At 44.0% G+C, this 27,639-nt stretch overlaps 1 protein-coding gene across 1 annotated transcript; it reads right to left on the minus strand.

Moving 5' to 3' along the window:
• Nucleotides 1-48: 48 nt before the first annotated feature.
• On the minus strand, nt 49-27,600 carry LOC114042910 (protein ABHD11-like). The gene is made up of 8 exons (XM_027861696.1): nt 27,570-27,600; nt 27,017-27,116; nt 26,793-26,928; nt 25,775-25,948; nt 3,964-4,137; nt 3,260-3,430; nt 2,680-2,861; nt 49-2,171 (listed from the first exon to the last, which is right to left on the minus strand). Exons 1-8 carry the CDS (start codon nt 27,598-27,600, stop codon nt 2,039-2,041), a joined length of 1,101 nt encoding a protein of 366 aa, XP_027717497.1. The 3' UTR covers nt 49-2,038.
• Between the last annotated feature and the right edge of the window lie 39 nt (nt 27,601-27,639).

A 27,639-nucleotide genomic window follows, 5' to 3' on the forward strand; every position in this document is an offset into this window, starting at 1 on the left:
GGCATGGTTGACAGGGTCAAAAGCTTTTGAGATTCAGTTCAATACAATTTAATTCCATAAGCATTTATTAAGCACCTACCATTGCATGCCAAGTACCATACTAGGTGTGGGCAATGCGTGAACAAAAGGAAAAACAAGACTCTGCCCTCCAGGAGCTCCCAATGGATTGAGGGTTTACAAGAGGAACCACAGAGAAACTGGCAGAAGAGGCTGAGCTGCTGGAGACAAGGAAAGAAACCGAGGCAGAGCCTGGAAGGTAGAGAACAGGAGGGTGAGGGAGTATGTATGTAGGAGGCATGCTCTGTGAGTGTGCCTGTGTGACATCAAGAGAGGTCTGTCAGCTTTATACCAGGTTCCCCATAGGCTTGGACTTGCCGTCACTGTCCCTGGCAGAGCTTGCACCCTCCTTCTTGTCCCTTTCTCTTAGAAGAAGTGAGGCAGCTGGTCAGCTGGTGGATCCAAAACCAGATGCAGGGGGAGGGCAGGGGCCCTTCTGCAAAGCCACCCTCAGGGCCTCAGTTTGGTTCCCCAATTGGCATCAGGCAAAGCCTTGTGGCAGTGGAGACAGCCAAGGTGAGAGACTTCAGCTTGGCAGCTAGGTGGCACAGTGGAGAGAACCCTGGACTTGATGTCAGAAGACCTGAGTTCAAATCCCACCTTAGACACTTCCAAGCCATGGGACCTTTGGCTTGGGTCTGGGGAAATCCTTAGTTTCCTCATTTGTAAGAGGAGGGTAATAAGAATTTCTGGCAGGGTTGTTGTGTGGATCAAGTGCAAGAAGGCAAAGTATTTTGCCAACATTAAAGGGCTATTTAAATGCTTATTATTTTTACATCTCCCACTCCCCACAATTTGGTCACCCAGAGCCTTATTCAACTTTTCCCTTATTTGGGCATGCCCACATCCCCTTTGCCTGGGATATGGATACCTAACCTCAGAATCAGTTTTCGCTGGTAAGTCCATTCACCCACCAACTCTACTTTATGTCTTTCCTTCGTTCAACTTCCATCCAGTCCCTAGACTATAACCTTGTAGAAAAAAAAACAGTCATTTCCCACACTCCCTCCCAGTCCAAACTGACTCTAATGCTGTTGTGTAGGCATTCAACCCCTGATTGAATGATATGCAAAAGCAACATCCTCAACCACATTTTCCACAATTTGATCTTCACAATGGCCCTAGGAGGTAGGGGTTATTATGAGTCCCATTTTACAGCTGGGGAAATGGAGGCTAAGTGACTTACCCAAAGTTACATAGCTAGAGGCCAGATTTTTCTAGGCTCATTGCTCTATCTATTCCACTCCCTAGCAGCCTTATTATGGCTATTGTTGATGTTGTTTTTATTGTTAACTTATTATAAATATAATAATTATTAATAATATTTAATTATTAATGTGGGAAGTCACAGCCCTGACAGTTCCATTCTGCTAATGTTGAAAAGTGTTCAGTTCAGGGCACCATATTCCAGAAAAGACATTGATAAGCCAGAGAGTATCCAGAGCCCCCAGGATGGTGAAGGGCCTCAAATAAAACTGATGCAACTTAAAAGAAAAAAACCTGAGAAAACAAACTGTACATGGTAGATTCATGGTTCCATATAGAATCCTCTTTTTTCTGTCTTTGTATATGGAAATGTTTATTTCTGTTGCTATCTATCAAGGTCACAAGAAGAGTATTTATTTTTCTAAAAAAAGAAAAGAAAGTGGGTCATTGAAACATGTAAAAATTGCAGAGCAAAGAACAGAAGTAAGTTTGGTGGGAGCTGAAGACAAGAAGACAACTTGGAAATTAACATGCTGAATTTATCGTGTGATTAAAAAACCCCAAGCTGTTCATAACAGAGATTCACAATGTCTACAATTCTCTTTCTCTCTTATTCTTTTCCTATGGGAATGTTCATATTGATTGGTGTTAGTTCAGTTATGAATTAGAAAAAGATGGTTTTTTTTTAAAAAAAAGATTCCAACTGAAGGAAGAGCCTAGGGTTCTCTGAGTGTTTGAAAGTTCGAAAGTGGAATGTGGGGAGAGGGAACATCTTCTAGGACAGGAAACTGAGGATACTGTTCATGAACTCTTGGGGCTTCTGGATATGGAGGATGTGACCAGCATCAGGGATGGTCTGGAACTGGGCTTCAGGGAACAGTAACTTGATCTTGGAGTAGTGACTTGACCTGTCAAGAGAGAAAGAGAGAGAATGAAAGAGGTGAAGAGAGGAAGAGAGGAAAGGAAAGGGTAGTAGAGAGGGGGAAAGAAGAAGAGGGAGAGGGTATAGGATGAGAGGGAAAAGGGGAGAAAGGAGAGAGGAGAGAGACAGCAATAAGAGAGAAAGAGAGAGAGAGAGAGAGAGAGAGAGAGAGGGAGAGAGAGAGAGAGAGAGAGGAGGGAAAAGATGAATCAGAGAATCTGAGAATCAGAGACAGGCAGTCACAAAGGTAAAGGCTGAGTAGTAGGTATGGGAGGTGACAGGAGGAAAAACAGTCTAGGCAGATAGAAAGGCATAAATTGTGATAATGTACATGTTTTCTCCCAGTGCTGGAGGGACCTTCCCCTCCTGAACCCAAGCATCACTGAAGCCCCCAGGTGCCCTTGTCCTTGGTGATGAAGAACGCAACTGGGGTCCAAGAAAGGCAGAAGTCTTTGGGGTTAGGCATGCCCCTCCACCCTCTGGCCCTGCCTTACGGGATGAAGGATGAATTGGCGCTTCTGAGGAAGAGTGTGGGGCCACGATAGACGCCCTGGATATGAAGACTATCCAGAAACAAGTTTTGTTGCTGCCACAGGTTTTCAGCATTGACTTTCCACTCATACTGCCCGTTGACCTGCACCAGACTGTTGAACAGATACTGCCGAATGCTTGAATCCTGGAGGGTACAAGGGCTTAGATGGCACACCCACCTGAGTCCCTGTCTTCTCTCCACCAACCCCAGCCCTTTCTGAGTCCTACTCAGACTAGACTCCAGCTCATTTCTAAACACCCTTCTCCCTTCATGTCAACATTTAGTAAATGCCTCCTGTTGGCATACAAAGTGCTGGGAACACAAAGAAAAGTAGTAGATAGGGTTGGCTTTGGAGGAGCTCATAATTGAAGCCCTCTCTGTTCCCCTTAACCTGTCCCCTCCCCCCAGAGATTTTCTCCTTCTGGGCTGCATTCTACTCCACCCCACCTCCACTCTCCTGAGGATTCCAAACTCAAATGATTGGCTTGTGGCTTCAGCAGCCCATCTCCACATCCCCAGCCCTGGGGGTCCTGAAGGATCACCTTGACAAATAGCTTCAGATACTCATCAACTACTTCAAAAGCTTCAGAGTTGGAAACATCTCCAAGGATGTTTATAGCCTTCATAGCAGGTATAATTTTAAAGATCTTTGGGATGTCGGTGGCCACCAAGGGGCTGACATCCACTGAGACCAGACGTTCCACCAGCTCTGGCTAAAGGAGAAAGTCCATCACACAATGATCAGTGCACAATGGCCTCCCTCCTCTTCCATGCACCTAGTGATGGTACTAGAGCAGATAAAGTGGGAGCCATGGTCCCCAAAGGAGAGCGATGGGGGATTATATATAGGTGCCCATTCCATAGCCTGTAAGTGGTCCTGATGCCAGCCTTCCTGTTTGCATGCTCTGGGTTAGCCATGGAGAGGTGGTGACATTCATGAGGAAAAGTTCTTAGAACTTGACTCTGAACCCTGAAATCTCCCAGGCCCGGGGGAGGCATCCACAACTTCCCTTCAGTCCATTAGGATGTAGAAAGATGAAGTGTGTACAGTAAAGCTCATGTTATTCCCCTAGGAACTCTCTGTTTCCTGTCCCAGTGTTCACTCACAGCCTCATTCCACCCCCAACCCCACAAGCAGCTGGCTGAGTATGATGAATCTTTGGTGTTGCTTATGGGGTTACAGGCTGCTGTTGCCTGCGGACAAGTATGACTCTCTGCCCCTTCAGCCCTAGCGGGGCTCCCTCACCTTCTGCAGTGCCAGCGCCATGGCTGTCTTGCCTCCCATGCTGTGCCCGATGAGGACACAGGGGCTGAGTCCTAGCTTCGACAGCAGAGCCTGCAGGTCGGCGCTCATGGCCTCATAGCTGCAGTCAGGGCTATGAGGGCTCTCTCCATGGTTCCTAGCATCCACTGTCAATACCTGGGGGGAAGAGACTTGGAGTTATCAGTCTCCCTGATTCCTCCCCCTTCCCTCTCCACCCTGGGGGTGCTGACCACTGCCAGCAGTTGATGGAGGCTTCCTGAGGACTCCTAGACTGTCCAGGAAGCCAGGAGGGTACTGAGTAATTCCTGATAATAGGAGGAAGTGGGGAAGATGGGAACATAGTAGGACAATAGCATTAGAAAGGAAAATATTCTGTTCCCTCTCCCATTCTCCCAACCATGACTGTGGTCAGTGCTGATCCTTCTGCACTCTGATTCTTGGGTCACTGATTCCCTCTTTGCCTGATTTTCAACTTTCTTCCATTTCCTTTTGCTTTCTGATGTTAGGAAAGAAAGTAACTGGTAATTTCATTAACCATAAAGGCATTACAATTACTATTCATTACTAGGAATGTGTGCCATTCAAAATAAATTTTTAAAAAAGGTTCAATTGAGCCATGGCAACGCTTCCAAGATGAATAGAATTCCAGGTGTCAGTAGTGGGGATTATTTAGGGGGCAGGGGACCTTTGCTAAATCTCCAGGCTGAAAGGAATCTCTGGTCCAACTCTCGGCTGAACAAAAATCCCCCCAACAAGTGATCATCTGTCCTTTGCATGAAAGTCTCCTGTGAAAAGGAACCCACTACATCCAGTGGCAGTTTGTGGATAGACTTCCTGGTGCCCCTCAAGTCATCCCCTTTGAGTGAAGGTCTATCCCACCTTGACAGCTCCCGCCTCTCATTTCAACCTCCTCCATCCCCCTACATTCTCTTTTTCCCCTCTTCCTCTGACTTTGTCCCTCCCCAAAGACTGTTCCCTCTTCCACCTCATCTCTTTCTGGGAATCTTTACCTTCCTGCCTGTCTGCTGTGCCAGGGCCTCAGCCTCAGCCTGGAAGATGTTTTTGTTGCTAAACAGCCCATGCAGGAAGATGACAGGTGGGAGGGTGTCCTGACCATCCAGGAGCCTGTAGGAGAGGGGCACTGGCCTGGCCAGGGTGAAGAGAGAGAAAGGCAGAGGAGGAGGGATGGATCACATCAGGAAACATGTAGGAACATGGGATAGTAGGGAAGTACAGGGTCTCTTGGGCTTTCATCTCCCCCATGTAGGTGCCTCTGATGGAGAAGTGTGCATGTTCATCCACAGGAAGAACAGTTGGGGTGTGGGGTGGAAGGTCTGGGACAGGAGGCAGGAGCAGCCCCAGGTCAAGTGGATCTCAAGGGGAAGTTAGGGAGGAGGGAGGAAGTCAGGGATGGCTATAAGAAGGCTGGGAGGAGGGAGATGAGGTTTGGGAGAAGCAAAACCAGGAGAAGAAAGAGAAAGAGGATAGCTGGGATGGTCCATGTAGGAAGAGAGGAAGGGACAGAGGGGAGGGTTGACCAAGGGAAGGCAAGGAAGGGTAAAGGGGAAAGAGATGAACTGAAGTAATGTAGGAAGGAAGAAAAGAATGGAGGAAGAGGGGAGGAGGGAGGGAGAGAAGGATCTGGAGGAAAGAAAAGCAGGGTAAGGGGGAGAGAGAATGAAGATGAGTGGGTAAGAAGAAAGGAAGTGAGGGAGGACACATGGAGAAGGGAAAGCTTGGAGGAAGGAGTGAGGGGGTCAGGAAAGGAAGGGCATTAGTGTAGGGAAAGAGACTGGGGAGGGGAACTGGAGGAGAGAGGAGGGCAGGAGAAAGTTGTGGGAGCAGAAGGAGAGGTCAGGGCCAGGAAAGAGCAGAGGCGGCCCTGTGTGCTTTGGACTGACCTGGATCCACTGCTCCTGAGAGTGGCCATGGCTGGACCAACACCTTGAATGAGTGATAGTCGGCATCGTGAGGATCCCCAGAGGTTTTGAGCCCATTGCCACATGTTGAGGATGCACACCTGCCTTCTGCTCTCACACCTGGTGCTTCACAATTTCTCCCTGCCAGACCTGCCCATGGCTTGTCCCACCCCTCCATTGTTCAGGGTCACCCAGATCCCTTCCCTCCTCCAGTCTTCTTCCTCCTCCAAAACTCCTGACAGCTAAGCCATACCTCTTTTCACTGAACCACACTGACCCAGGTGCTGGAGCCTGATGGGCTTAGCTGACACCTTACTCCAGACTTTCCTGTCTTCTGTGGGATCAGAGGATGGTAGAAACGGAAGGACCCTTTGAGGTCATCTGGGGCATAAGGTGGTGGAAGGGGAAGCACTTTCCTCCTTGTTTTTTTTTTTTAACTCCCTTCCATTTTTTGACATGTTGATTGGCAATTTTTGTGTGTGTGTGCATTTTTTTTTGTTTTTGTCTTGTTTTTATTTTGTGATGATAAAAATTATAAAACCTACAATAAGAGACACTAAGGCAGAGCTCTGAGCCAATGGCACTTTATGAAAAGGTCCGTGGTCCCCTCTAATAAATGTACCTCAGACCTTCCTCCCAATCGGAGATACCCCCTTCTTCCAGATCCCAATTTTTATGGGACTAGATACCTAGACATTCTTGAGCAGCTATACCAAATAGAGAATAATTCCATTGGTGGACACATGATTCATAGGCTAAAATAAGCAAACTGTATCAGCAAAGTCACAGGTTAGGCAAAGCAAGAAATATTTCCACTGCCCAGGTGATCACAAGATGGATGGGCTTCTCCTTAGGTTCCACAGGAGCTATACCTAAGCTCCAAGAATATATGAGTGGGGAGAACTTTCCTTCCCATTCCACCACCCATGTGTGGTTTGGTCATGGAATTCAAATAAACAGGATAGAGATATCATTGTCGGCATTCTTATGGTTGTGCAAGTGAGCTCTTCAGATGGTAACCAAGGAATTTATGGCTCTGAAAGAGAAAGTGAGTTTGCATAGCCCTCCCTCACTTCAAGCCAATTCATTTGCTAGTCATGGCATCACCTTCCTAAAGTCATGGTCCTCTTTGAGAAGGAAGGATAAACCACTACCTGTTAATAGTCCAATCTGGCCCCTGGGGACTGATGATCATTTAAGATCATTTGAGCCAAAGGGGCTGAAGCCTGAACTTATCAACCAGAAGAAGCACGCCAACATAATAGACATGCTTTTTCTTTGTTCTCTGAGTGAATTCAAAATGCCCCTTTCTCCCAGCAACTACTGGACCAGATGAAGCTGACCAGCATTCTTTCGTTTATGACCACTAAGGTGTCTTAGACAGGGACACTACCTTGACCAATGGAACTTTTGTTATCTTGGTATTTTATGGAAACATACTATGTCATGTCATGTTGATGGTAAAAGAAACACAGATACCATGGATTTATAATTTCAATGGACATTTTGACATTCTCCTATCTTATTGTATTTACAACCTATTCAATTAAGAAAATTCCTTTCTCATGCTACGGTTAAACATATATGGAGATCATAAATCTGAGTGACACAGACATCCTGAGTAAGGGTTTAAATGTCCTCCTAAAATTACGTGATTCAGTCAGAGTTAAAGCTTTGGCTCCATGTACATGTTACTAACAAGAGAATAAATAATATGAATTTACTTATCGCCTAGCTTGTTGCCTCTTTAACCAATTTTCGGGTCGACAAGACCCAACTGGCTACTTCCAGTTAGGCAACTCAACGCCTCCTCTCCTCTTCCCTCTTTTCTGCTCTTCTCCTGTTTGCTTCCTTCCACACATAGGATATCATGCCCTTCCCTGAGGGTGCTCTGCCCAAAGAAAGGTACATTTTGAAGGCTGAAACCTACCTAGATATCTTGGGGTTTACTGGCTAGATTTCTTTCTTAAAGCCTAAGTCTTAAACCAATTCACTCTGGCTCTCATAGATTGGCCAACAGTGGGTCCCTAGCACCACTTAATGGTTATTGTTTGGGCCACCTGGGGTCTGAGGGAATGTAAATGGAAATTGTTTCTCTTTTGGCCAGAAGTCCTGAGGGCCTTCCCCTCCCTGTTTTGCTTTTTTATTTTTTTTATTAAAGGGGCCATCCCTTGGTTCACTTCTTAAACAGATCTAATCACTGAGTGGGCCTTATCTCAGTCAAAGTAAGAAAAGGAAAAGACTTTAGCTTAAAAAAGCCAAAGTCTCCACTAAATCCTGAGTCATCTCCAGTTGCCCTGTTCTGTATCCGACCACCGGACCCAGAGGAGAAAATGAGGCTGGTGACTTTGCACAGCCCTCCTTCACTTCAGACCAATTCACTTGCAATTCATGGCATCATCTTCCTAATGTCATGGTCCTCTTTGAGAATGAAGGATAAACCACATGATATTCTGATTTTTGACTTAAAGGAGGAAATGGGAAGGGAATTATGATTTTCATATTTATTGATATGATACATTTAATGAATATACTGATAATTTTGATTTCTCAGGAGACTCTGGCTTGGGAGTCAGAGACTTACAATGCAGTTGACATGGTCATTCAAACCCTCGACAACGCTCTCACAATCACTACGTTCCTGTGCCTGTGTGTTAAGTGAAGCCAATCGAAGACGATAGAACCTGGTCCAATCACAAAACTCTGCTCCTATGCCCCACCATGTAATGGCCCCCAAAGAATTGGAAAAATGCTGTTCCCACAGGACTCCAGAACACCCACATTGTCCTGCACTTGTGGGCTTATTGTGGGAAACCACTCAGGCCCTGGAAATGATTGTTTGTAATGCACCTCCCCCACCCCCTCCTTTTCCACTTGTGATTTATGTATATGCTGGAAATAACCTCTGGTGCCCAAGTAGGCACAGTAAGTTAGAAAGACTCAGGATGAGAGAAGCAGTGAAATCTTTAATACTGTTCCCATAGGAAGTGGGTGTGGAACTCAAGATAAGCACACAGACCCTACAGAAGTGAGAACAAACCTTATATCTCTATTCCTGACAGCAAGTCCCTCCTTGCTGACTTTCATAGGGAGAAGTCAACACAGTTCACAGACTTCCCCAAATGCCCACCACATGTACCCCTAGGTAAATTTCAAGCATGCACACTCTAAGTAAAGCTTAACTTTTGTCCTACTTACAGCCTCTTTAATCAAACAACCAGTTTCACCCAACTTTAGCTGGTTCTCAAAGCTCCTGATCCAAAGCTACTTTCTTCTCAATTTCCTTATATGGAAATATAATTGTTTCTTACTTCTCAACATGTACCTTTGCTCTAGCTTAGAGAGCATTCCTCACTCTGAAATCTATTTATTAAACACTACTTGTTTCCTGGTGCTCCTGTGTCTGGCCTGCTTCAAGGGGCTCCAGGTCTTCACAGGTTAGAGACAGGGTCCTGCCCAGACTACATTTAAAATTCTGTTAACAAAGGTTAGTGCCACAGAGTTGGAGAAGTGAAAGGGGCCTGCAGGGCCACCTAATGCATCCCATCCAGTGAAGGAATCCCCACTGCAACATCCCTGACAAGTGGTCATCCAGCTTGAAGTCCTTAAGGAAGGGGATCCCAGCACCTCTCCAGGAAGCTCATTCTACCTTGGACAAATCTGTTAGTGGGTTTTCTTAAGAACAAACTTAAATGAACCTTTTTTTTGTGATTTCTACATATATTATCCTTCCCTCTGGATCCAAATAGAGCAGATATAATCCCTTCTCTACATAATAGCATAACACTTGAACACAGTGTTCACGTCTCCCCTGAGTCTATTCCTTTCCAGGCTAAACATACCTGTGCTCAAAGAAAGAAACCCAAAGCAGGAGAGGCAGTGAAAGCTTTGAGTTCCTGCCTCAGGCTCACCTAGATGACCACATGCTGCAGCTGCCATGAGCTGCTGAAGAGAGGAAAGGGGCAGCTCCTTTCCTTCCCATAGAAAATCCAAGACACATTGGTTTCAAGCAGGATTGAAGCAGGGTGCTGGGGGAAGGGGGGAGGGCACCAGCCTTGACAGGGTAGTGGCAAAGTAAGAATATACCATTCTCTGAGTTTTGGGTACAAGCTTGGCAGAAACAATTTTTATGAATTGAAATTATTCTAATCTAAGCAATTTTTTTCTGCTTAGAAAGGGAATTGTCCAAGCTGATACCCTCCTCATATCCTTGGACATATCCTCTCTTAACAAAAGTCATTTGAAGTTACAATTTACAGTTACCCCTTTCATATCACAACTTTCCCCACTGCAGTTTCAATATACCATGGGTTGGCATAAGAAATGAAATGGGAATTTAGGGGGGAGTTTTGTGGAAGACACGTATGACATGTGAAGGCCAGCAGATCACACAGAAAATGTTTAGGAATTCAGAAATGGAAAAGATATACATACAGTATCTTATAATATAACATATGTATGGTTTAATATCATAATAATTCTGACTTCTTCTCTGGTATGAAGGGAGGGCCAAAAAACTTTAGGCAGATTTTCCAGATTTGGGGGTGTGGCCTTGTTATCTATATCATGAATTCCACGATGTCATTGTTGAATCAGGCAGAAACTTTATTAATGACCTGGGAGGGCCCGGCGTCCAACATATGTGAGAGAATGCACTTGGGAGCATAAGTGTCAACAGATGCATATCTTTTTATTCCCTATTCCCCATTCTAATTTCCTTCCCTTATTTCCCCATTGGCTGAGTACTATAGAGGTTACAGCCTATCTGAAGTGCCTAATTTCCCCTTGTGAGTCTCCACCCCTAATTCCATCTTCCACTCCCCACAATTTTGGGACCCCAGCCCTTACTTGGGAACACCCTTTTGGTGTTAATCTATACCTAACCTCAGAACTGGTTTTCAGCCCCTTAGTCTATTCACCCACCAATAGTGTTTTCTTACTCTAACTTACAGCTTTCCTTATTCAACTTCCACCCAGCCCATAGATTGCACCTTTGTGGAAATGAAAACGAGCTATTTCCCACACTCCCTCCCAGTCCAAACTGACTCCAGTGCTGTCATGTATGGTTCAACCCCTGACTGAGTGATATTCAGAAGCAACATTCCCAACCACATATTCCATAGCCTTAACCCTCAGGGGTTGTGAGGGATAATTGTGTTTTTCCTTATAACTGTAAACTGTTTCCTTGAACAAAGAATATTTCATGGTCAAGGATGAGCAAGAGTTCAGAGTTTAGGTAAGAGCTCAGTTAATGGCTTGCTTCATCAAACAGAAAAATAATCACCTAAATTTTGGCACAAACTGGGAGAATCATTTTCCTAAAATGATTCAGTGCCTCTTTGACCAATTCATTTTAAGGACTCTTCAGTTGGTCAAACTGTGAACTCAAGAAATGCTTACATTAACTGAAATAATCAAAGACTTTTCCCTTCTTTTATTCTGATCATTTACCAAATATCTTCAGGGCATGGGAATAAACCAATGGCATTAACTAGATTAAGGTATTTTCTTTTCTCAGTCTGATTGTTGGTATGGTTGTTCAGTACTTTCAGTTCTGTCTGACTCTTCCTGAACCAATTTGGAGTTTTCTTGGTTTGCTATTTCCTTCTCCAGATCATTTTACTGATGGGGAAACTGAGTCAAACAAAGTGAAGTGATTTGCCCAGGGTCACACAGCTAGTAGGTGTCTGAGGTCAGATTTGAACTCAGGAAGATGAGTCTTCCTGACTCCAGGCCTCACTCTATACACTGTGCCACCTAGCTGCCTCAATCTCTTTCCTGGACCTTAGCTTTGTTCCTATCCATTTGTATTCTTTCTTAAAAGAGTTAGAGGAAAAGGATTAGTGGAGGGTTTGTTGTTTCTTGAGAAGTTTAATTCAGTACTGACAATGATTTCCTTGATTCTGGTAAGACTAGAAAGGACTTTAGACCGGAGAAAGATTTATTTCTTAATATTTTCAGTTGTAATAAAAAGAATTCTGTAGAAGAAAAGGACCCTTCTTTCCTCTACCCCACCTAGAGCCAGATTTTGAATTCTGGATGGCTGGTCCTCAAGAGAACCACAAGTTGGGAGCCTCTCCCTTCTTCTGCTCCTGGTGGAATACCCCACGTCAGGGGTGGGGAAACTGAGGCTTTAAGGCCACATGTGGCCTTCTAAGTCATTAAGTGTAGCCTTTTCACTGAATCCAAATTCTACAGAACAAATACCCTTATTTTTATCAATATATTTTTGTCTTTTATATTTATATTTTATTTTAAAAGGAACATATTTAAAATACCAAAAAAAAAAGTTTCAATGAAATAATCCTCCCAAACTGATGGGCACAATTAGAACATCAGTAAACTATATGGTTAAATTGCCAGGTGCTACACTTATCATTTAGTTTTAACATCCCCTGCTTGATTGATGCCACTACCCCATGAGGTAGGTTGGTGATATTAAGGGGGTCAAATATGCCAGTCTGTTACCTGCTTTTGCACAGTTCAACAACATTTTTCAATTCTGTCTGCTTAACAGCCAATTATGTCAAAGAAGACCAAGAGAATGCTGAAGGAAGAAAACAGGTTTTTTTTAATGAAGATTTGGAATTGCAATATTATCTTGTTTCTGCTAAAGATAAGATGATTTACTTGCTTTGTGATACTACAATATCAACATTAGAGAAATTCAATGCTCATCAGCATTATAACACTCATAAGGACCACAAATATTTTAAATTAGAGAGACAGGTGCAAAAGATTATATTGCAGAAATTAGAAGATGAAAAACAAAGACAATTCTTTCAGGCAGCAATTAAGACCTGGAAAGAATGCCCCTGAAGCAACTTATAAAGTAGCTTATATACTTGGGAATAAAGGGAAGCCATTCAGTGATGTAGAAATTGTGAAAGATTGCATTGTTGAAGTTGTAGGGTGCTTAGACCCCAAAAATATTTCAAAGTACAAACAACTGCTTCTTTCAAGGAGAACCATAACTGATTGGCAGCATGATTTAGCCTTCAACTTCAGAGGACAACGTCATGCAATACTTCAGAAGGAAAACATATATTATTCAATGGCTTTGGATGAATCAATTGATAGTACTGATTTGGCGAAGGCTTTATGCTTCATTTGGGTCATAACAGAAGATTTTCTTTGCTATGAAGAGTTACTAGCTGTGGGCACTATTCTGAACAAAACATGGGGAATAGATATCTCCAACAACTTTCAAGATAAATGTCATGAAGTTGGACTGAATTTGGTAAATTTAGTCAGCGCATGTACAGATGGTGTACCTTCCATGATAGGAAAACATGGTTTATCGCACAGATTAAAAAAAGAACCCAGATGTTCTCATTTATTTTCATTGTATATTGTATCAGCAGAATCTCTGTGCTAAAACTACTATTTCAAGTAACACTTTGCAACAAGTTATAAGTATTGTTAACTATATTTGTGCAAGTGCAACAGGGCATCATCAGTTTTGTAACATGCTAAAGTTGAACAATGAGGTATTCATTGTGGATTTGCCTTCTCATTCTAAAGTGCATTGGCTATTGCAGGGGCAGATGTTAGCTGAAATTTTATCTCTGGGAGAACAGATAGTTAAATTTTATCGCAAATTTATTTTTTTATTTATTTATTTTGTTTTCAACATTTACTTCCACAAGACTTTGAGTTCCAAATTTTCACCCCATCTTGCCCCTCCCCCACCCCAAGATGGCATGCATTCTGCATACCCCTTCTTCTAGTTTGCCTTCCCTTCTATCTCTCCCCCCTTCTCTTATCCCCTTCCCCTTCAATTTTCCTGTAGGGCAGGGTGGATTTCTGTACCCCATTTCCTGTATTTCTTATTTCCCAGTTGCTTGTGAAAACATTTTTTTTAACATGTGTTTTTAAAACTTTGGGTTCCAAATTTTCTCCCTTCCTCCCTCCTCACCCACCCTCATTGATAAGGCAAGCAACTAAATATAGGTTATATATATGCAGTTATGCAAAATACTTCCATAGTAGACATACTGTGAAAAACTAACTCTATTTCCCTTAATCTTATCCCACCCCTCCCATTTATTCTATGCTTTCTTTTGACCCTGACCTTCCTTAGAAGTACTTGCTTCTGATTACCCCCTTTCCAAATTTGCCCTCCTCTCTATCATCCCCCTACTCTCTTGTCCCCTTCCACCCCTGTTTTCCTGTGGGGTAAGACAAATTTCCATACCCAATTGAGTGTGTATGTTATTCCCTCCTTAAGTCAAATTCTATGAGAATAAGATTCACTCGTTCCCTCTCACCTTCCCCCGTTTGCCCTCCACTGTAAGAGCCTTTTCTTTTCTGCTTTTTTTTTGTGAGATAATTTACCCCTTTCTACCTCTCCCTTTCTCCTCCTCCTAGTATAATCCTCTCTCACCCCTTAATTTTATTCTCCAGATATGACCCCTTCATTTTCAACTCACCCTGTGCCCTCTATCTATCTGTCAATCTATATCTATATATACGTACATAAAATTTTTTCTCCTCCAACTACCCTAATACTGACAAAGGTCTCATGAGTCACAAATATCATCTTTCCATGCAGGAATGTAAACAGTTCAACCATAATAAGTCTCTTATGATTTTCTCTTTCCTGTTTACCTCTTCATGTTCCACTTGAGTCTTGTATTTGAAAATCAAATTTTCTATTCAGCTCTGATCTTTTCATCAACAATGTTTGAAAGTCCTCTATTTCACTGAATGACCATTTTTTCCCCTGCAGAATTATACTCAGTTTTGCTGGGTAGGTGATTCTTGGTTGTAATCCTACCTCCTTTGCCCTCTGGAATATTATATTCCATGCCCTGCGGTCCCTTAATGTAGAAGCAGCTAAATCTTGTGTTATCCTGATTGTGTTTCCACAATACTTGAATTGTTTCTTTCTGGCTGCTTGTAATATTTTCTCCTTGACCTGGGAACTCTGGAATTTGGCTACAATATTCCTAGGAGTTTTCCTTTGGGGATCTCTTTCAGGTGGTGATTGGTGGATTCTTTCAATTTCTATTTTCCCCTCTGGTTCTGAAATATCAGGGCAGTTTTCCTGGATAATTTCTTGAAAGATGATGTCTAGGCTCTTTTTTTGATCATGGCTTTCAGATACTCCAATAATTTTAAAATTTTCTCTCCTGGATCTATTTTCCAGGTCAGTTGTTTTTCCAATGAGATATTTCACATTGTTTTCTAATCTTCCATTCTTTTGGATTTGTTTTACAGTGTCTTGATTTCTCATAAAGTCACTAGTTTCCAATTGCTCCATTCTAATTTTTAAGGAAGGATTTTCTTCAGTAAGCTTTTGGACTTCTTTTGCCATTTGGCCAATTTTGCTTTTTAGGGCATTCTTCTCCTCATTGGCTTTTTGGACTTCTTTTGCCATTTGGGTTAGGCTATTTTTTAAGGTGTTATTTTATTCAGTATTTTTTTGGGTCTCCTTTAGCAAGCTGTTGACTTGTTTTTCATGATTTTCTTGCATCACTCTCAGTTTTTCCCCTAGTTCTCTTACTTGCTTCTAAAAATCCCTTTTGAGCTCTTCCAAGGCCTGGGACTGATTCATATTCTTCTTGGAGGCTTTGGATGTAGGAGCTTTGACTTTGTTGTCTTCTTCTGGTTGTATGTTTTGATCTTCTTTGTCACCAAAGTAAGATAATACAGTCTGACTCTTTTTGCGAGGCTTACTTATGATCCCGGCCAATTACTTGAGTTCTAAACTCTTTGTTAAGGTAAAATTCTGCTTCCAATGTGGAGAATGTACTGTCCTAAGCTTCGGGGGTTTGGGCAGCTGTTTTCAGAGATACTTCTAGGGACCTGAAAACGTTCAGTTCGTCCAAGGTGCTATGATAAGGGGCGAGGTGTTTCCCCTCCACCACCACAACAAGCTCCACCACACCAGCAATCTTCCTCACCCCAGGACCGCCCCTCAGAACTGTGACCCTCTTCCTTTCTACCTCTTGACATCCCTGGCTTCCTGTAAGATTCAGCTCAAATCAGTCTTCTCAGAGGCCTTTCCTAGTCTTCTGCAGCTGGGAGGGCCTTCCTTCACCAAGGTTATCTTCCTTGGACTCTTTATATATCTTTTATATACCGATTTTTTCCATCATGTCCCCCATGTTAGAATGTAAGTTGCTTGAGAGCAGGGAATGTTTCTACATTGTTGCCTTTCTTTGTATCCTCCTTGCTTAGTCCAGTGCCTGGCACATTGTAGGAGCTGCAAGAAACCTGAGGAGCCAGCTGGTTGGACACACATTTAACAGATGAGGAAACTGAAGTCCCAAGAAGTTTAAATGTCTTGTTCAAGGCCACACAGCTGTAAGTATTGGAGTCAGGACTAGGATGCAAGCCTCTCTTGATTCTAGGTTTTGCCCTTTCTCTACTAAACCACTTTGTGCTTCACTTCTCTTCCCTAGCCTTGCTCTGTCTTTTTAAATAATTGAATTTTTTTCAATTAATGAGCCTTTTTTCTTCTCTCTCTCAATATTAGAAAAAGAAAACAACCCTTTAAGAAAGATACATTTAGTTTAGTCATTTTTCAGTCGTGTCAGGTCCTGAGACCCCTTTTGGGGTTTTCTTAGCAAAGATACTGGAGTGGTTTTCCATTCTCCAGCTCACATGACAGATGAGGAAACTGAGGTAAACAGGGTTAAGTAATTTTTCAAGGCCCACACAGCTAGTAAGTATCTGAGGCCAGATTTGAACTCAGGAAGATGAGTCTTCCTAACTCCAGACCTAGCACTCTATCCACTGCACCACCTAGCTGCAGTCAGGAAAAAAACAAATTCCTGCATTGATCATGTTTCTGCTGATGAAACGAAAGCTTCTGCTTCTTAAATCCATCACCTCTCTGTTAGGAGGTGGGTGGCATTTTTCACCACTGGTCCTTGGGAATCATGGTTAATCATCTAAAATGTGTTTCAAAATTGTCTTTACAAGTTGTTATTGTGTACATTGTTTTTCCTGTGTCTGCTCATTTCACTCTGTATCAATTCATCTAAGTCTTTCCAGGTTCCTCTGAAACCATCTCCCTCATCATGTCTTACAGCACAATGGTGGTCCATCGCATTCATATGCCATAATTTGTTCAGTTATCCTCAGTTGAAAGGCATCCCTTTAGTTTTCAGTTTTTTGCCACCACAGAAGAGAGTGGCTATAAATATTTTTGTACATTTGGATCCTTTCTGTCTTTCTTTGGGGCATAAGTCATATTATAGTGGTATCTCTAGGTCAAAGGGTATGCAGAGTTTAGTAACCTTGGGGGAATAGTTCCAAAATGCTTTCCAGAATGGCTGGACCACTTCACAGTTCCCCAGCACCTTGGTGCCCAGCCTTACTCTGTGTGGGATTACATTTTATATCTTGCAATTTTGCTGAAATTGTCAATTGTTTCAATTAATTTTAAGTTGACTCTCTGGGGTTCTTTAGGTAAGCTAGCCTATTGATGGGATACTAATGAAAGAACTCTAAAAGACCCTGAACTTTCCCACAAACTTCAGCAACAAAGTCTCTGGCCTTAGAGATCTAGCCCATTCCAGCCTACCTTGATTACTCAGTTAGGATACTTGACACTCCTTAATCCTAGCCAGGCCCCTTTCTCTGTTACCTCAGGTCCCCCCCAGGCTACTTTCCATTCCTTGATCCCATCCAGATCTTTCCACAGTCTTTTTCTGTAAAAAAAAAATCAGTCCACCCTCATCAAATGGGCAGATTCTTAGAATCCTGCCCCTTGTATTGGCAATACAATAAACCTTGTCTCTGACTGAAAGAAGATTTGAAAAGTCAAATTCTTTCAGAGCAGAACCCCCCTCCAATACCCTTGCATTTTGAGATTCCTAGCACGCTTAGACTGCATCAATATCATCTGCAAAAAGTGCTAATTGTATTTGTTTTTTTTTTTTTTTGCCTGTTCTTAGTCCCTCGATTTCTTTTTCTTGTCTTGTGGTAATTAGGGTTTCTAGCCCTACATCCACTCCACTCCTCTCATCTCACTTCCCTTCTCACTCAAGCAAACTTCAGGGGGATAAAAAAAGACCCCTTCCCTCAACACATACGTATTCCTCCTTTCCCACTAGAGTAATAAAACCTTTCCATTAGGTGGAAAATTTCCTTCCCAGATCTGCCCTGGAAGATTTTTCTACCACGTCTCAATGATAGGGGTAAATGGGCTGCTAACAGCCTAGCATCTTCTCTGGATTGTTTCATGGAAAGAAAATAGTGGTTTGGCTCCTTGGACTCATGTTCTACAGCTGAAGGCTTTTGTCTGAATACAGATGTTGGTGGAGAACTTTTCTTTGGTCTGTAAAGTGTGTCCCACCTAACAGAGGAGTGGACTCTGAATTTGGAGTTCAAGGGATTGGGTTGGAATTCCTTCAGTTAGTAAATGCTATTTGGTATAAGGGCAAGAACACTGGTTCTGGGTTCAAATCTTGGTTCCATTGTTTACTACCTCTGTGATCTCTGTGAGAAAAGGGGGAAAGCACCAGGTAAATTTAAACCCTGCCTCCTCCTTGCTTTTAGGAATTCTGCCCTTCCCTCCTTTCCCATGGAGAGAGTGACAGACAGAAAGCTCTTCTTTTCTTGCTTTCCCTGGTGGTTTCATATGCTACCAGATTAATTAATGAACAGGCCTGGGTTCCTTCCCCCAGAACTGACAAGTGTGAAGCAGGATCTCCAGCCCCAAGAGCCCTCACTGATTCTGGGGAAGGGAAGGCAAACACTTTGTGTATTTCATCACAGCTGTATTCCTGCCTGCTTTTGGAAGGGCCCGTAGAACAATACAATCTCAAATCTCTGAAAACACAAAACAAAGCCAATGACCTGTATTGGACAAGCCCCAATCTCTCTGGGCCTAGTTTCATCATGTATAAAACAAGTAGGGCAAGATGGCCTTTGAAAGAACTCCCAGTTCTAGTTCTGTAGCTATAACCTTGGGCAAATTATCTCCCCTCTGATAACAAGGAAAAAACTGGGCTTCAGTTTTTTCATCTGTATAATGCAGCAGTTGAATTACAGTTATCCTTTTGACATCATGGGGATTAGGAGTGTCCTCCCTCCATGTGCAGAATCTGTATAAAATTTTTTGCCCTTGCTCCATACAAGAGAACACTATTTTTTTCTTTTGTGGGGTGTTTACAGTACCTCCTTGTAAAATGTATTTATTATTTATTATAATTTTATTATGTATATTATAAATTTTATGATAATGCTAATGAGGCCTGGCAGAACTCCCTTAGGGAACTCAAAACCTAACAGGAATGTTGCTAAAACTTATATAGGAAAAGTAAGTGGATTGTGTGCCAAGTATAATAATTAGGTGTTAACATACAGCCTTAGTCACAGGCTTCATTCTCTACTGGAAACATGGGGTGGGGTTGAAAGAGGTTTCCTATGGGAGATAGGATTGTATTTTTGCCTGTTATATCTGTGGCAAGATAGCTTGGGGAGTTGATGTCTATAACTTGACATCTGGATCCTATATGACAGCTGTGGGAATCAATACATGATGGTTTTGTTGATAAAAGATCGTCCTGTTCTTACAAGGGAAATTCTACAGAGGTCAACTTGTTCTCATAATGGGGAGAGGTAGTGAGATAGTTTACCTCACTGGGCCGACTCATGAGTTATTGCCAGAGATAGGGCCTTTGAGCTGGGGAAAAAACCATCAGGGATGGTGTTTAGAGGCTAGGGAGAAATATGTTCTTGGAAGTGGGGTGCAAGTACAAGCACCCAAGCTTCCCATCAGTAATAATGAAAAATGGGTATAAAACATCTTTCCTCCCCCCTCCATTTCCCTTGACGATTTATAGATGACTCTGAATATGGCCAAATTTCTTTGCAGGCAACGTTATTCCTGTTTTTGCAAAAATGACCTTTTTGCATTTAGTCGAAAGCCTGGGATTGATTGAGACTACCCTCATATAGTTAAGATTGTTAAGGCTAAAATGGGGTAGGGTCAATTGCAGCTCACCCTCACATACATTATGGACAAGATTATAGAACTATGGGTAATGCACCAAGTATTGCAGAAGCCAAAGTTTGATGGGTCTCAGTACAGGGGGACAGGAACGACCATAGATTGGAGAAGCTTCATTTGCCAGGGTCGAGACAGGGAACTTAAGACAAGGTCCAAGTAAATGCTGCCTTGTGATGTGATGGACAGTGAAGACCCCACACCTACAATTATCTCCCTGGATGTTGTGGTCTTGTCCAACCTCTATACCATTAAAGGAAGGCAGCTTTTTGTCTCCTAGAGTCTTCTTTTGAAAACCAGGTGGGTCTAGAGAGGAATATGAGCTAAGAACTGACTCATGGGGACCAGTGGTCCATGTATATGCATCAGGTACAAGGAGAGGGGCTCCAGGAAGGGTCAGGTGTGTGTGTGGGAGCAATAAGGAAAGGCTGTAGTCCAGGGACTTTCCCCAGGAATGGTCTCAGAAATGGCTCTGGTTTGAGGTGGGGCAGAGCTAGGAATAGGGCAGGCATGGGGCCCAGTGACTCTGCCAGGAAACATCAGGTCCTTCTGCCCTACCCCCGAAGCAGAAACTTGAGTTTCAGGGAAATCTCATTCCAATCTAACCTGTGCTCTACTTAGGGGACAGTTCCAACTCCCTCAAGTCTCTCCTCATTTAGAGAAGGCTTTCCATGGAAGAAGGGCTGAGGAGAGAGGTTCACCCCTTTGTATCTCTGAACTTAATCCCCCCATGACCAGGGTCCTCCCTGGTGACCCCTTCCCTGGGTCCCATACCAGCTGGCAGGGGGATATGACAGAGACCTCCCACAATCCACCCAATCCTTTTTGACCTCTCTGAAGCATTTGACACTTTGGATGAGGTTGAATTGACCTTAGAGCCAGGGTTCTGACCTCACCCCTTTCCAGTTTCCTTTTATGTACTGTCTTCCCCCATTAGAACATAAGCTCCCTGTACTCTTGGAAAGAGGCTAAGAAGAGGGCATGGTTGACAGGGTCAAAAGCTTTTGAGATTCAGTTCAATACAATTTAATTTCATAGGCATTTATTAAGCACCTACCATTGCATGCCAAGTACCATACTAGGTATGGGCAATGCATGAACAAAAGGAAAAGCAAGACTCTGCCCTCCAGGAGCTCCCAATGGATTGAGGGTTTACAAGAGGAACCACAAAGAAAATGGCAGAAGAGGTTGAGCTGCTGGAGACAAGGAAAGAAACCGAGGCAGAGCCTGGAAGATAGTGAGCAAGAGGGTGAGGAAACATGTATGTGGGAGGGATGATCTGTGAGTGTGATATCAAGAGAAGTCTGTCAGGTTTATGCCAGGGTGCCTACAGGCTTGGACTTGCCATCACACCCCCTGGCAGAGCTTGCACGCTCCCTCTTGTTCCATTCTCTTAGGAGAAGTGAGGCAGCTGGTTAGCTGGTGGATCCAAAGCCAGATGCAGGGGGAGGGCAGTGGCCCTTCTGCAAAGCCACCCTCAGGGCCTCAGTTTGGTTCCCCAATTGGCATCAGGCAAAGCCTTGTGCAGTGGAGACAGCCAAGGTGAGAGAACTCAGCTTGGCAGCTAGGTGGCACAGTGGAGAGAACCCTGGACTTGGTGTCAGAAGACCTGAGTTCAAATTCCACCTTAGACACTTCCAAACCATGGGACCTTTGGCTTGTGTCTGAGGAAATCCTTAGTTTCCTCATTTGTAAAAGGAGGGTAATAAGAATTCCTGGCAGGGTTGTTGTGTGGATCAAGTGCAAGAAGGCAAAGTATTTTGCCAACATTAAAGGGCTATTTAAATGCTTATTATTTTATTCAGCTAGAAGGGGGAAGGTTTATGAGATCAGCTTTTTCTCATTAAAGTTTGAAACAGTTTGTACCTCCCCCCCTGCCCTGCCCCAAAGGGAACAATGGGGAAGGTCTGAATCCCCCGCCCTTTACTAGTGAGGGGCTGTGACCCCTCCCTCACTCCTGAAGGACTACAGGACACTGGTCCCCTTAGCCCAGAGGGGAAGCTGATCTGTCCTTGTGTTGGGAAGATCCTGGGTTTCAGAGAAGCCTGGGAAGATTTGTCTAAATTCATGCATTGTGAAGTGAGCAGAACCAGAGAACAATTTATACAATAACAATTTCATTAAAGCAAATGCCTTCGAAAGACTTAAAAATCTGGAGGCATGATTCCAGAGAATCAGTGTTGAAGGAGACTACTCCCGTCTTGACAGAGCAGTGGTGAGCTCAGGGTGCCAAAAAAAAGATATGTGTCTGTGTATACATACACAAGTACACATATATGTATGTATGAATATATACACACAAATATATGCATATATAAATATATACATAAATACACACATATTTTTGGACACATGGGAATTTGTTTGCTTGAATATGAGTATTTTGCTTGAGTATTCATAATGCATATTACAAAGGTTTTTTTCTTTCATTTTATGGGGAATTTCAGGCAGGAAGAAACGAAAACAGATTTTTGTTCATTAAAAACTAATTAAAATGATAAACCAGACTTCAGAAATAAGTTCAATGATAACCATGCCCTGGGGATGCTGCTGAGGTCTGATTCCTGCCTCTTGGATGGGTTAGAGGAGCAGAGTGAGCCTTTGGCCACCACCTGATTGTTTTGCTTGACTATAATAACACTAGCTAGCATGTATCTAGTGATTTAAGAGTTGCAAAGTGCTTCACAAATATTCTCTCATTTGGTCTTCATAGCCCTGGGACCTAGGTGCTCTTATTCTCATTTCACAGATGAGGAAACTGAGGAAGACACAGGTTAAGTGACTTGCCCAGGGTCACACAACTAGCAAGTATCTGAGACTGGATTTAATTCACACCTTCCTGACTCCAGGTCTCTGTTCTGTGACACCTGCTACCTCTTAAACAGTTATATGCCTCTTAACTGACCATACTAATTTGTTATGAGGGACAGCTTTTATTGGATTTGAGTACAATGATAGCGTTGGGGAAAAAGAAGAAAAAAAAGATACAAGTATCAGTGAAACATATAGAAGTATCCAGAGGACAGCAGAAGGATGTTCACAGGTGGACATAGAGAGTCTGCTGATAAATGCATTGGCTCCCCGCTTGGGAAAAAAATGAAAGGACCATCTTAAAATAACCATAGCTAGCATTTATACAGTGCTTGCTACAGGCTAGGTGCTTTACACGTATTTTGTCATCTGATCTTCACAATGGCCCTGGGAGGGAGGGGTTATTATGAGTCCCCTTTTACAGCTGGGGAAATGGAGGCTAAGTGACCTACCCAAAGTTACACAGCTAGAGCCCAGATTTGAACTCAGGTCTTCCTGAGACCAAGCCCAGTGCTCTATCTACTGCACTCCCTAGCAGCCTTATTATGACTATTGTTGATGTTGTTTTTATTATTAATGTGGAAAGTAACAGCCCTGACAGTTCCATTCTGCTCATGTTGAGAGTGTTCAGTTAAGGCACGTTTTAGAAAAGACATTGATAAGCCAGAGAGTATCCAGAGCCTTCGGGATGGTGAAGGGCCTCAAATAAAACTGATGCAACTTAAAAAAAAAAACCAATACAACTAACTGTACATGGTAGATCCATGGTTTCATATGGAATCCTCTTTTTTCTGTCTTTGTATATGGAAATGCTTATTTTTTTTACTATCTATCAAGGTCACAATAACAGTATTTATTTTTCTAAAAAGAAAAGAAAGTGGGTCATTGAAACATGTAAAAATGGCAGAGCAGAGAACAGAAGTAAGTTTGGTGGGAGCTGAAGACAAGAAGACTACATTGAAATTAACTTGTTGAACTTATCAAATGACTAAAAAAACCCCAAGCTGTTCATAACAGAGATTCACAATGTCTACAATTCTCTTTCTCTCTTATTCTTTTCCTATGGGAATGTTCATATTGATTGGTATTTGTTCAGTTCTGAATTAGAAAAAGATGATTTTTTTAAAAAGAAATATTCCAAGTGAAGGAAGAGCCTAGGGCTCTCTGAGTGTTTGAAAGTTGGAAAATGGAATGTGGGAAGAGGGAACATCTTCTACGACAGGAAACTGAGGATACTGTTCATGAACTCATGGGGCTTCTGGATATGGAGGATGTGGCTAGCATCAGGGATGGTCTGGAACTGGTCTTCAGGGAATAGAAGTTTGTTCTTGACGTAGTGACTTGGCCTGGCAAGAGAGAATGAAAGAGGTGAAGAGAGGGAGAGAGGAAAGGAGAAGGTGGAAGAGAGGGGGAAAGAAGAAGAGGGAGAGGGTATAGGATGAGAGAAAAGGAAAGGAAGAAAAGAGACAGCAACAGGAGAGATAGACAGAGACAGAGAGAGAAACAGAGAGAGAGACAGAGATAGACAGAGACAGAAAAGGAGGCAGAGAGAGACATAGAGAAGGGAAAAAATGGGTCAGAGAGTCAGAAACAGGCAGTCACAAAGGTAGAGGGTGAGCGGTGGGTATGGGAGGTGACAGTAGGAAAAACAGGCTAGGCAAACAGAAAAGATAAGGTGAGATAATACACATGTTTTCTTCCACTGTTGGAGGAACCCTCCCCTCCACAATTCAAGCATAGCTGAAGCCCCCAGGTGCCCTCATCTTCAGTGATGGAGAACCCAACTGGGGCCCCTCCACCTTCTGGCTCTGCCTTATGGGATGAAGGATGAATTGGTGCTTCTGAGGAAGAGTGTGGGGCCATGATAGACTCCCTGGATCTGAAACTACCCAGAAGCAAGTTTTGTTGCTGCCACAGGTTTTCAGCATTGACTTTCCACACATCCTGCCCATTGACCCGCACCAAACTGTTGAACAGATACTGCCGAATACTTGAATCCTGGAGGGTACAAGGGCTCAGCTGGCACACCCACTTGAGCCCCTGTCTTCTCCTCAGCAGTATCCCTTTCTCAGTCCTACCCAGACCAGATTCCAGCTCATTTCTAGACACCATTTTCCCTTCATGTCAACTTAGTAAATGCCTCCAGTCGATATAGAAAGTGCTGAGAATACAAAGAAAAGCAGAAGATAGGGCTGGCCTTGGAGGAGCTCATAATTGAAGCCCTCTCTGTTCTCCTTAACCTGTCCCCTCTCCCAAGAGATTTTCTCCTTCTGGGTTACATTCCACTCTCCACTCCGTCCCCACTCTCCTGAGGATTCCAAACTCAAGTGATTGGCTTGTGGCTTCAGCAGCCCATCTCCACACCCCCAGCCCTGGGGGTCCTGAAGGATCACCTTGACAAATAGCTTCAGATACTCATCAACTACTTCAAAAGCTTCAGAGTTGGAAACATCTCCAAGGATGTTTATAGCCTTCATAACAGGTATAATTTCAAAGATCTTTGGGATGTCGGTGGCCACCAAGGGGCTGACATCCACTGAGACCAGACGTTCCACCAGCTCTGGCTAAAGGAGAAAGTCCATCACACAATGATCAGTGAACAATGCCCTCCCTCCTCTTCCATGCACCTAGTGATGGTACTAGAGCAGATAAAGTGGGAGCCATGGTCCCTGAAGGAGAGGGATGGGGGACTATAGATAGGTGCCCATTTCATAGCCTGTAAGTGGTCCTGATGCCAGCCTTCCTGTTTGCATGCTCTGGGTTAGCCATGGAGAGGTGGTGACATTTATGAAGAAAAGTTCTTAGAACTTGACTCTGAACCCTGAAATCTCCCAGGCCCGGGGGAGGCATCCACAACTTCCCTTCAGTCCATTAGGATGTAGAAAGATGAAGTGTGTACAGTAAAGCTCATGTTATTCCCCCAGGAACTCTCTGTTTCCAGTCCCAGTGTTCACTCACAGCCTCATTCCACCCCCAACCCCACAAGCAGCTGGCTGAGCATGATGAATCTTTGGTGTTGCTTATGGGGTTACAGGCTGCTGTTGCCTGCGGACAAGTATGACTCTCTGCCCCTTCAGCCCTAGCGGGGCTCCCTCACCTTCTGCAATGCCAGCGCCATGGCTGTCTTGCCTCCCATGCTGTGCCCGATGAGGACACAGGGGCTGAGTCCTAGCTTCGACAGCAGAGCCTGCAGGTCGGCGCTCGTGGCCTCATAGCTGCAGTCAGGGCTATGAGGGCTCTCTCCATGGTTCCTAGCATCCACTGTCAATACCTGGGGGGAAGAGACTTGGAGTTATCAGTCTCCCTGATTCCTCCTCCTTCCCTCTTAACCCTGGGGGTGCTGACCCACTGCCAGCAGTTGATGGAGGCTTCCTGAGGACTCTTAGACCGTCCAGGAAGCCAGGAGGGTACTGAGTAATCCCTGATAATAGGAGGAAGTGGGGAAGATGGGACCATAGGAGGACTAAAGCATTAGAAAGGAAAATATTCTGGCCCCCACTCCCCATGACTGTCCCTAGTGCTGGCCCTTCTACTCTCTGTTTCTTGAGTCTCTGATTCCCTCTTTTCCTGACTTTCAGCTGTCTTCCATTTCCTTTTGCTTTATGATGTTAGGAAGGAAAGTAACTAGTAATTTCATTAACCATAAAGGCATTACAATTACTATTCATTACTAGGAATGTGTGCCATTCAAAATAAATTTTTAAAAAAGGTTCAATTGAACCATGTCAATACCTTCAAGATGAGTAGAATTCCAGGTGTCAGTAGTGGAGATATGTAGAGGGCAGGGGACCTTGGCTAAATCTCCAGGCTGAAAGGGATCTCTGGTCCAACTCTCGGCTGAACAAAAATCCCCCTATCAAGTGATCATCTGGCTTTTGCACAAAAGTCTCCTGTGAAAAGGAACCCACTACATCCAGTGGCAGTTTGTAGATAGACTTCCTGGTGCCCCTCAAGTCATCCCCTTTGAGTGAAGGTCTATCCCACCATGACAGCTCCTGCCTCTCATTTCAACCTCCCCCATCCCCCTACATTCTCTCTTTCCCCGCTTACTCTGACTTTGTCCCTCCCCAAAGACTGTTCCCTCTTTCACCTCATCCACTTTTGGGAATCTTTACCTTCCTGCCTGTCTGCTGTGCCAGGGCCTCAGCCTCAGCCTGGAAGATGTTTTTGTTGCTAAACAGCCCATGCAGGAAAACGACAGGTGGGAGGGTGTCCTGACCATCCAGGAGCCTGTAGGAGAGGGGCACTGGCCTGGCCAGGGTGAGGAGAGAGGAGGGCAGAGGAGGAGGGATGGATCACATCAGGAGATATGTAGGAATATGGGATTGTAGGGGAGTACAGGGTCTCTTGGGCTTTCATCTCCCCCATGCAGGTGCCTGTGATGGAGAAGTGTGCATGTTCATCCACAGGAGGAACTGTCAGAGTGTGGCTTGGAAGGTCTGGGACAGGAGAGGAGGAAGAAACATCCCAGGTCAAGTGGATGTCAGAGGGCAAGCTAGGGAGGAGGGAGGAGGTCAGGGCTGGCTATAAGGAGGGGGAGATGAAAGAGGTGAGGTTTGGGAGAAGCAAAAACAGGAGAAGGGAGAGAAAGAGGAGAGCTGGGATGGTCCATGTAGGAAGAGAGGAAGGAAAAGAGGGGAGGGCTGACCAAGGGAAGGCAAAGAAGGGTAAAAGGGAGAGAGGTGAACTGAGGGGATGTAGGAAGGAAGAAAAGGAGGGAGGGAAGGCGGTCAGGAGGGAGGGGGTCAGGAAAAGAAAGGCATTAGTTCAGGGAAAGAGATGGGAGAGCAGAACTGGAGGGGAGGAAAAAAGGGCAGGAGAAAGTTGGAGAATCAGAAGGAGAGGTCGAGGCCAGGAAAGAGCAAAGGTGGCCCTGTGTGCTCTGGACTGACCTGGGTCTGCTGCTCCCAGCAGAGTGGCCATGGGTGATAGTTGGCTTTGTGAAGATCCCTAGAGGTTTCG

Source organism: Vombatus ursinus, unplaced genomic scaffold (genome assembly GCF_900497805.2).
Source record: "Vombatus ursinus unplaced genomic scaffold, bare-nosed wombat genome assembly UNPS02014768.1, whole genome shotgun sequence".
Taxonomy (NCBI): Eukaryota; Metazoa; Chordata; class Mammalia; order Diprotodontia; family Vombatidae; genus Vombatus; species Vombatus ursinus.

Excerpts from the sequence above, each read along its gene's own strand:
- LOC114042910 (XM_027861696.1), bottom strand. The coding sequence starts at position 27,600 with ATGGCCACTCTGCTGGGAGCAGCAGACCCAG. Across the intron at positions 26,929-27,016 it reads ATGAAAGCCCAAGAGACCCT|GCCAGTGCCCCTCTCCTACA; the intron begins GTACTCCCCTAC and ends CACCCTGGCCAG. Across the intron at positions 2,862-3,259 it reads ATCTGAAGCTATTTGTCAAG|GATTCAAGCATTCGGCAGTA; the intron begins GTGATCCTTCAG and ends TGTACCCTCCAG.